Here is an 11,126-nt window from a genome sequence, read left to right on the forward strand (position 1 = left end):
GAACATTTTATCACCACACAGGGACCACTGGTATATAGTAAAGCACGCAGACTTTCCGCAGAGAAATTAAAGGCCGCTTGAAAAGAGTTTGACTACATGCTACAGCAAGGTTTGTGCCACCCTTCCAAGAGCAGTTGGGCCAGCCCACATCTAACCCAGAAAAAGTCAGACGATTGGAGACCTTGCGAAGACTACAGGGACCTTAACAATGTTACGGTTCCAGATCGTTATCCATTACCATTTCTAACGGATTGTAACCATATACTGCATGGAGCTAAGATTTTTTCATCCATTGACTTACTGCGGGCATACCAGCAAATACCGGTGCATGAAGCGGACATCTAAAAAACCGCCATAACCACGCCTTTTGGACTGTTCGAGTTTCCCTTCATGCCGTATGGTCTTTGCAATGCAGCACAGACCTTCCAACGTCTGATAAACACTATGTTGCAGGGACTAGACTTTATTTTCTGTTATTTAGATGACATATTAATCACTTCAACGGATGAAAAGACACATCGGAAACATCTGCTCCTTCTCTTCGAGCGACTGAACGAGCATGGTCTACGTGTTAACCTATCTAAATCTATATTTGGTGTAACACAGATCCTATTTCTCGGATATGAAATCAGCTCCGAGGGGATGAAGCCTTGTACATCCAAAGTCGATGTCATTAAAAATTATCCCGAACCTAGCTCTGCCACTAGCCTGAGAAGGTTCCTGGGAATGGTAAATTTTTACCACAGATTCATTCCTAAATGTGCGGGCATACAGCAACCACTCACCAAGTTACTTGCTGGCCATAAAAAGAATAGCACCAAACCTCTTCAGTGGACTGACAACAGTCGTGAATCGTTTTCCAGACTCAAGGATGCCTTACGCTCGGTGACTCTCTTGTCACATCCAGATCCGATGGCCCAACTGAGTTTGGTAATGGACACTTCAGACATAAGTATCCGAGCCGTCCTTCAACAAGAAATTGCTGGATTAAAAAAACCTCTTAGTTTCTTTTCAAGAGCTCTATCCCCGGCACAGATGAAATACAGCACGTACGATCGTGAACTTCTGGCCATTTACAGTGCAGTCAAGCATTTTAAACACCACCTAGAGGGACGCGTGTTCTCAGTGTTCACCAATCATAAACCCTTAAAATTCTGCTTTCAACAAAATTCGGATAAGGCCTCACCTAGGCAAGTCAGACACCTCAATTTTATTGCTCAATTCACAATGGACATCCAATACATACCTGCAGATGACAATGTGGTGGCTGACGCGTTGTCGCGCATCGAAACAATCACCTTACCTTCCTCCGTCGACTACGAAACCTTGGTTGATGCGCAGGAAGATGAAGACTTAACCAAACTTAAGACCGAAACCAGTTTACAGATCGTGCAGCTTCAACTGCCTAACTCGACCAAGACGATCTTTTGTGATATCTCCACGGACAGAATTCGTCCCTACATTCCAAAACAGTTGCATAAAGCGATTTTTACTTCGGTTCACGGACTCTCACATCCGGGCATTTCGGCAACCGCTAACCTGATCGCTACAAGATTCGTATGGCCAGGTATGAGAAAAGATTGCCGGGTTTGGGCAAAGACTTGTCTGGCATGCCAAACCGCCAAGGTCCACCGGCACACTCATTCGGCACTATTAACGTTTCCAGTGCCCAGCCAGCATTTTGAACACGTCAACGTTGATATCGTGGGACCGCTGCCACTTTGCCAAGGATTTCGCTATCTCTTGACGGCTACACATCGTTTCTCCCGTTTGATTTAAGCAACGCCAATGGAAGATCAAACAGCCGACACTGTCGCTAACACCCTAATAGTTTCCTGAATTTCTTGTTTTGGTATTCCGGGGAAAATAACCACCGACCAGGGCCGGCAATTTGAGAGCCAATTATTCCACAGTCTTGTGGCTTACTTAGGGTTCCAAAACAACACGACAACGGCATACCATCCGCACTCAAACGGGTTGATTGAACGTCAGCATCGGACCCTCAAGACGGCTTTAAAATGTCATTTGATGTCTCAGGCTTCATCTTGGATTTCAGCCCTACCATTGGTGTTGCTTGGACTTCGAACTGCCCTTAAAACAGACTTGGGATGTTACTCCGCTGAGCTGGTCTACGGGTCGACACTTCGGCTACCAGGAGAGCTGTTTACACCATCAAGAGATACGAGTCACTCAACTTTTCTTTGGCAATTACAAAAAGTCATTCGTTCTCTGAAGCCAACACCCACTACGACTCATGGAAATAAGGCCATTTTTCAATCTAAGGACCTTGCCACATGTACACACGTTTTTGTGTATCAAAACGCTGTGCAGGCCCCTTTACAACCAACGTACAAGGGGCCGTACAAAGTTATAGCCCGCAAGGCTAAATATTTTGATCTCGAAATCGATGGCTTACAGGTCCCAAAACGAATATCAGTGGATAGATTAAAGCCTGCCTTCCTACTTCAAGACGAATGTTCATCTCAACCGACCGTCCCCGCTTTTGCGCCTCCTGTCGAGTCCACGGACGAAACGGACAGCCATTCGCCAGTCCCCACTTTTCAACCTGCTCTGGATCACGAACACTTAACTTCTTCCCCACCACCAGTGACAACAAGAACAGGGCGCAGAGTCCGTTTTCCGGCCAGATATTTGGAGTCCTCCAGCTCTGGGGATCGTGGTCACTAGGGAGGGAGTGTGTAGTGAAGTGAAGAGTCGTGACGTCACTGATTCCAGCGAGCGAGCAACTCAACTCGAGCAGAGAGCAGAAGGAGGAGAACAAAAACAATTCGGCGATCGAATAGACGAGTTTCATTTCTGGTGTGTGTTATTGTAAGATTAATAAATAATTGGAGTTGGATGCTAGTGTTTACTGAAACAACAACTACACCAGTGGCGGATCCACAGGGGGGGCGATTGGGGCGATCGCCCCCCCCCCCCCAACAGACTTCGTGGGTTTTTTTTTTTTTACTATTAGGTTGCATACCAAAATAAATCGTTTTTGTTTGAACACTTTCTGAAGAATAATCTAATTTTTTTTCAAATTCAAAATTTATACATTAAATTTTTTTCATTTATGCTCAAAATTTAAATGATAAATGTTAAAAATTGAAAGCGTATTTCCTTCTCAGCGTTTGTTTTATATCATTCGAAGGTGTAATCATTCCTGCATATTTATAACTGGTGCCATACATAAGTTTTATTTTTGCTCCAGGGGGGGGGTATTACATACTCCCTTAATTTGCGGTTTTTTAGTTGATTGATAGGAAAATACGGGTTTTTTTTTCTCCTTTATCTATTTGATAAATTTAATTATTTTATATATAAATGTGAGTTGATGAAGTCAGTAGCATTGCTACGGTGGCGCGGATGGGTTTGCCCCAGGTGGCACCCGAAATTGATCTTCAACTTTTTTTGAAAAGTTTAAATGCTTCAATTCTAAAAAAAATTCCCCAACATTTCAATTTATATTAAAAATTATTTTGCAGGGCGGGGCTAAGCCGGGTGACACCCCCTAGAGTGTGACACTAAAATGAATATGAGAAATTTCGATGTTTCAATTCTGAACTTTATTTCCAACATGAAAAAAAAATATTTTTTTTTCTATCAAACATATTGGTCTCACTAGAAGGGCATTTGAGGCGGCTGGTACTCATATGGAGTGGGGCGGGGGGGGGGGGGGCGGAGACACCCAAAACGCATGTAATAGTTCCGGAAAAATGTAAATACCAACAGAAATTCGCATATGTTTTGTAATCTCTCAAATGCATTGGTATCAATACGAGGGAAACGTTTATTTCGGATGATATCCCTCTCGGGGGGGGGGGGGGACACAATTTCGTTTTGTTTATGAATATTGTATGAACATCGTTTCTTTCATCGAACATTGAATAAGGTTTTTTTCGCCTTCGGTTGTTGGAGAGGGGTGAGGGGTGATAGCCCAGATTACCACCCCGGTTGACATCCAAGTTTGCTACGCCACTGATTAAGTGTAATTTAACAATGCTGTAACAGAATATGGTTTTTTAACAGATCAATTTTTTTTTTAAATTGTTAAAAGATCTTTTCTGTCTCTTGTATTTCGCATTTCCTAGTAAAATCTTATTCAAACAAAAGTAAACTACACTTAAAACGTTTTATTTTGATCCTAAATTTATTTTAATACCAGTTAAATAGTGGAAAATTATGTTTTGTATAACGAAAATTAACCGCTTTATTTGCTTCTGGTTCTATCATAAAAGCAATTTTTGTTACAAGATTTATTTCGATATATCTTTATTTAAACTTTTGTTTCGCGTTTTTTACTGAAGCTATTTGTAGTTATAGTGAACTTTGGTAGTTGCTTGTTTTCATTTTTTCTGCAATCATTAGACATTATTTTTATTCAAAAATCTATTACCGAGGAGATTCATAGAAATGCCTCATAAATCCATGTCATATCGATCTCTGAAAATCCCACGTTACATTAGAATGGTATTTTTTTTCATTCCGTAATAGGATGAGAGAAAATATATAAAAAATGGCGATATAAGGGAATGTATTTCCTTTATTTGTAAGACTCAATTTAAAAGCTCATGAATGATCTTCGCAACGAAATAGCTTTTGTGCGTCCGATACTTTTGAGCGCATGTGAGAACGGATGGGATGGAATCATAGGCGGCTCGTGGGGGCAACTGCCCCTCCTTTTCAAAAACAAAGGGGCACTGCCCCTCCGTTTTTCTAACTTCAAAGTTATAGATCGACTGGAAAATGCTGGTGCTGATCGATTCACGTGTTTAAAGAAAGAAGAATTGACTTAATAAGGGTACTTTAAATGTTTGTCAGATTTTTTGATGAAGATTAAATTGGAGCTTTGAATCGAAAGAAGGAAGTCTACTGTTGATATTTGTCTCGAGATTTCAGGTCGTGTCCCTAGGTTTTTTTTTTTTTTTTTTTGAGACGATCATTTAAATAACAACAAAAATACCATAGCCCAATTTTATAAAATTTAAAATAAAATAATAAATAAATAAATAAGGGCGCTGCCCACATCCCCCCTCCCGTGACTTCTCTGACCCCCCCCCCCCCCCAAATTTTTTGTGGACCAATTGCCTATGGATAAAATCGCCCCCCCTCCAAAACAGGCCTCTGGATCCGCCACTGAACTACACTAAAGCTACATGTTTTTAAAAGTAATAAAAAAAAATAATGACTTTTTATTTAGAAAAGAACTTCCCAGGGTTGGTAAAAAAAAAGTTTTTTTTTTCAAAAAAACTAAAAAAACCGGTTTTTTCTGCTTAAACCAGGTTTTTTTGGTTTAAATACTATTTGCGAGAAAAACAATTAATTTTCGGAAGGTAATTCAGGTTCCATGTAATTAAGTTATTCAATAGTCATATTATACCTAATTTCTTGGTTAATTAAAGAGATAAGAACAAAATCTTGTAACTAAATTAAATAATTAAAATAGCTTTCTGCGGGGAAATATTGATTGAAATGTTTGACTTGATTAACACATTAGTATGCATGTATATATAGACCCTTTATGATACGAAATACTTCAAGAAGTGGTTGTGATGCGGGTTAAGATAAAATATAATGAAGATCCAAGAAAAAAACTTTATAAAACCAACATAATATGAATAATTATCGAATAAAGGTAAAAGTTATATTTTTATGCATAATCTTTTCAAAAGAACAATTTTCATATTTTTTCTTTTTGACCTTACATAACGCTGATTTTTATATACACAATTTCGCAAATATTGAAGTAAAGCAAAATGTACAACAGTACATGATTGAACAGTCAAAAAATCGATTGCTGTTGTACTGACAAAGTTTTAAAAAAAAGTGCTGCTCTATATTCGACTCCGTTCTTATTTTGGAAAGACTTGGAAAAGATATCGACTTTCGGACACCCTGTATATTTATTTATAAATGTAATTTTAGTTTTTGTTTGTAACAGATTAAAAACATTTTGCTTTAAACCAAAAGAACCGTTGTTTTCTCCAACAGTCTTTAGAAAAATTTCATTTAGTTGAAAGCCTTGAACAAAAAGACTAGCTTTGAAGCTTTTTCCAATCCTAATTTGTTTCTTATTCAATGGGGAAATCAATGTAAACCTGTAAAATGGATTTTTGGCTTTTTTTTTTTTTTTAAACCGTTTTTTTAAAAAACTGCATGTTTTTTTTTTTTTTTTAAACCAATTGGTTTAAGCATGGTTTAAACGAACGTGGTTTAAACCAAACAACCCTGGAACTTAATTAAAGGAGAATTTTTATTAATTCTGCCAGTAGCGAATTTACCATGACACAATTTGGAGTGCCCCGAAGGGGATTTGTGAATGCACATGATAAATAATTTACATAGTTCTGGGGCTAACCAAAATGTATTCCGACCATGCTAATAGAATCTTCAGGGAGTTCCGAAATTATTGTGGGCCTAGGGCCTCATGTTTTGTTAGTCGGGGCCTGCCCCTAGCACTGACAAATATCATTCACAGCGCCCCACGCGCAAAAGATTACAATTTCAAAAACAATAAGGAGAAGGAACCTCTGAACCTTTTCTGATAACATTGAAGAACACTCTCTAGGACAATTTTGAAAAATTATCAGAGTAGAGCCCTAGTACAGTCTTTTCCCCTGACATCATTGAAGATTGTCTACAATTGTGATTTTGAACTTCAAACTTGAAATATTGGGAAGGAGATGTAAATCCATTTGAAAATTCAACCGCCGACACATTTTTTTGTCCGCAAAAGAGGAGTGTCTGCTGGACAGCGGTTTAATAATGTTATTTGCCTTGGAATCGGGGAATTAAAAATTGTCCGCATAAGAGGGTTGTCCGCATTTGAGGGGTGACCGTTAGGAGGAGTTTTACTGTATAATCACAATTTTAAGAGATTAATTTGGAAAGTTTTCAGGGAAGTTTATTCGAACCTTTTCTTTCCTTAACATTTCCAAAGAACGCTTAAAAACTTGTTTTAGAACAAGAATTTTTAAATTTTCCCGGGGGAAGCCCCCCAGAACCCCTCTATTTCGACGTACTTAACTTCTCGAGTACTGATTGACCCCCTTTCAAAACCAGAAATTTATCACCTCATTCTCTCCATATACAATGTATTTATTAAATACAATTGAACATTTTGCCGGGAAAGAGAGAGAGATAGAAGCTTTGAAGCTAATTTCTTATGGAGAAAAAATTTTAGTGCCTCCACCCCAAAAAAAAAATTGTTTTCTGGTTACAGCATAATGTGTCCCAGCTCCCCCTACTTCCATCAAGTTCCTATGCCTTTGGTAATGAATGATGATAGTGACATACTCTACAATGGGAAACTAACTAAAAATTTGGACAAGGAAAAAGCAGAAATAAATTTTCTGGAACAAGGTGTTAGAAATTTTATTCGTCCAAGCGAGACATTAGTAGAAGTAATTTGAAATAAGTGCATTTTTTTCAGTCTAGTTAATTGAGATTGTAAAGAAAAAACCTTGCAGTTGACAGAAACATGATTGTTGAAGGTAGCATACAGTTATTAAAGACATTTCTTCACGGAATCGTAGGCTTAGAGCAAAGAGCAATAACCAATTGTAGTCGGCTAGAGTACCATCAAATTATTTCAATTATAATGTGTTATTTCTTTAATAAAAAAATTTTTATCATTAAAAAAATCTCTTCATGGGCTAAGAAACAATAATTTAGAATGCTTAAATTACTTTTGACAAGCATTACTTTAAAAAATCGGGTGACCCATATTTACCGAATGTGTGACCCATAATTGCCCCGATCCAGGGTAATTCTGATCACTCATTTAATTTAAATAAAATAAATAATAATGCAATTTTAGGTAAAGGGATTATTTGAATAATTTCTAAATTATTTAAGCTTACTCCATGCCAAATTAAAACATTTTATCTTTTATACTTAAGAAAATATTTAGATGTTACGGTTTTTTAACTATATTTCCCCCGTCTGACCGTATTTCTGCCTTAGCCCTGGCTTAGGGGCGGTAACTTTCTGCTCCCCCAAGCTTTGGTTTCAATTCCAAGAGTCAAACCACACTAGTCTGCGGATACTCACCGGTGAGATAAATTCACTTTATCTACCAGTTTGTTGGCACTCTCAGCTTCAATGTGATGACATCAGCCTCCAGCTCAATTATTTACGAATCCAGACTGCTGAGTTTTAAACGGAACAAAACTGCAGTCTCTGGATGTGATGACCGAGCTGTCTGGTAAATTGCATGTAGTTATGCCTTAGGGCGGTAAGTTTTTGCTAAACACCAAATGGTATTTTAAAGCCATAATTAGTGGAGTTACTATTTTAAAAAGTGCAACAGATAGTCAGCACACACAACTGAAGGAGTAAGCAATATTTATTTTTCTATGAGTCACAGCCCCCACATGGGGACAGCTAGGGCACGGCCTAGAGCTGAAATTGAGCCCCGCCAAAAAGAGGTCAAAAGTATAATGGTATAACTTTCTTTTAACAAAAATGGAACGGACCTCAGAATGAATGAGGGTCAATGAAATAGCACAGTATCCCCAAGATTTAACGATTGTCAAGGGACTAGAAAAGTTATCGTTAAATTGAGAAGACACTTTACAGAGTCAAATCCGGACCAGTGAACTGTATCAGTAAATTGGGGAAATCGTTAAATCGGGTATCATTAAATCGAAGTCTACTGTATTTACTCTAGGGTACGCTATATATTGGTTTGATATTATACACACATAAGCAATTGAACCTCATAACATCAAAGAGAAATTATAACACATTTGAATAATCAAGTATAAAGATTGCAAGAGTAAACTTACTTGTGTGATGTTTGAACACATGATTAAACGAAGGATGAGGGAAATATATCAATCAAAAAATATGGGAAATATATCAATCAAAAAATATATGATTGTTAAAACATAGAAACTTACCCTATAGGACTTTTACTTCTACTCCTACTAATTGACCAGGCACTGTAGTTCCTTGAATAAGGACTGGGACTTTTAGATACAAATTTTTTAAATTTACTCCTAGAGTCTGGGGACCGTCGCCTTGCTTTATTCACCCAGGCTTGAGTACTACGCACAGGCGACGGAGTTCGAGTTCGGTAAGCACGGGGAGTCTCGGGGGTTCGATCCCTCTTTTTCGGCTTACTTTTATCTCTCGGTCGTTCATATTCCTGATGTTCAGAAAGTCTGACGTGACTTAAATGTCCGGAATCCCTAATATTAGAAGAACGCTCTTTCTTAAAAGTTTCCTTATTAGATTTATCCTTTTTTCTGGAATGGCTAGTACTCCTAAGATCGGAGCGCTTGGAATCCTCTTTATTTCTTTCCTTTTTTTCATTTGCATGCCGTTCTTTTGATCGCTTTTTCCGAGACTTTGATACATCTAATTTAACACTAGAATGTTGTCTTTCGTGTCTCGTCTCATGCAAATCAGGCGATGGTTTTTTCTCGACGGGACTTGCTTGCTCCGAAAAAAAAGAAGAATCTGAACTCACATCGTCATATTCCACAAGCGGTTTTATAGGCATTAGAATCTCTTTTTCCTGTCGTAAGTGTTTCTTCTTATGAGCTTTGTGAGCAGATTTTTTATGTTTTCTAACACCTTGAGTAGAATGCCTTGACTTTCTTGAATATCCAGAGCCATAAGTTCGATTTGCACTGGAACCGGGAGATTCCCGATTCCCACTTTGCCGAGATCTCAGTTCCTCTGAGCTCGGCATATCATTCCATTTGTACATAGAAGTATTTTAAAATGTTCTACATACCCGAACCTCTGCAATGTTTACATTTCCGTCGGCGAAGCGACGTACGTCATTATTCCACTTACCATATAGCCGCCATCTTGAATTTGATATCTTGCGGAAATTTTAGCTCGAAATAATCTACACCCTTTTTGTAATTACTTATAACAGATTTTGCTCGGTTAGTAGCACAGTATACTATACAAATTATATACGTCATGCATATACTGATGTATTATCAGCTTCATCAAGACGTTCATATTTATCCATAGTACCGTGGTTAATCGAGGATTACATACTGTATGTCAAGATTAGCCCTTCACAGTATATTCTCTTGATTATATATTAATTTTTTAGTTTATTCGTTGAAATCTTAGTGCTTTATTCTTTATTTATTGTATTTTGTTCATTATTTAATAATATGAATGGATGTTTAAAGATGTCGTTTGTTTCAAAGAAACATAAGCCATTTCGACCAAGTAATAGTTATTTTGCCCGTGAATTCTTTTGCAACCGTGAGTGAAACTTCACAGTCACATGCTTTTTGCAGTTATATTTAACTGTTTGTTATTAATTTTAAAGATAAAACATAGTAAGAAATTAATGTTTATTAAGCAAAACTATGCTTTTTAAAAGTTTTAAACGCGTAACATGAGCATTTTATTCAGATTGTTTATTTAATTAAAAATGACTTAAATGCTAACACATAATCTGACTTACCTTCATCTGCCGAGCTTTACTAGTTTCATTCAGTACTTTTATGTTAATTAAAATAACTGTTGCTTTACAAACGAGTTAACCAGCTTTACATTTAACATAGGACTGAGAACAAAGCGTCTTGCCTCCGGAAAGACGTAGAAAATGTTTTATATCACAAAAAAGAGAAAGAAACACCACTCAAGGCAGCTCTGGGAATCGAACCTATAACCTTAACGCAGCAGCTGCCTGAGCAATCGCTTTTCCCGCTCGTTTACGGAGGCCCGAGACAAAAATTCATATTGCGTAGGGATATACGGATTTACATTTTCTCAAACAGTAAGAGAAGTAAGATCCGTACCGCGCGCAGGCAGCTGCTAAAGCAGGTGCTTTTAACCTCTTATATCCAACTCGAAATTAAAGTTATGTCAAATAAGTGGTAGCCTGATCGGTAGGGCATTGGACTCGGGACCGGAGGGGCTCGGGTTCGATCCCCGCTGGTCGAAGACCCACCGTCGTCATTAAAGGGGACTGGGCGACGTTAAATATGCTCGTGGTCTTAATGTCCTCCAAGTGAAACGATACCTCTGGGGGTGCTAGTACCAGGTAGCTATTAGCTCTTGGACTAGTTCTAAATTCTCATTAACTGTTCGATCCGGTGATGGTGCTGCCATCTATCGGTAGATAAGATAATGGAGGCAAGGCA

The 11,126-nt window shown here is 38.1% G+C and overlaps 1 protein-coding gene across 1 annotated transcript in view; it reads right to left on the reverse strand.

Moving 5' to 3' along the window:
• LOC129226402 (cyclin-dependent kinase 12-like) overlaps window positions 1-10,223 on the reverse strand; it is a 171,092-nt gene extending 160,869 nt beyond the window's left edge. The window contains exon 1 of the mRNA XM_054861002.1: window positions 8,907-10,223. Coding sequence (XP_054716977.1) covers window positions 8,907-9,721 — 815 coding nt within the window. The 5' untranslated portion in view covers window positions 9,722-10,223. The remainder of the gene's footprint in view (window positions 1-8,906) is intronic.
• Window positions 10,224-11,126: the final 903 nt, after the last annotated feature.

The sequence above is a fragment of the Uloborus diversus genome, chromosome 7 (assembly GCF_026930045.1).
Source record: "Uloborus diversus isolate 005 chromosome 7, Udiv.v.3.1, whole genome shotgun sequence".
Classification (NCBI taxonomy): domain Eukaryota; kingdom Metazoa; phylum Arthropoda; class Arachnida; order Araneae; family Uloboridae; genus Uloborus; species Uloborus diversus.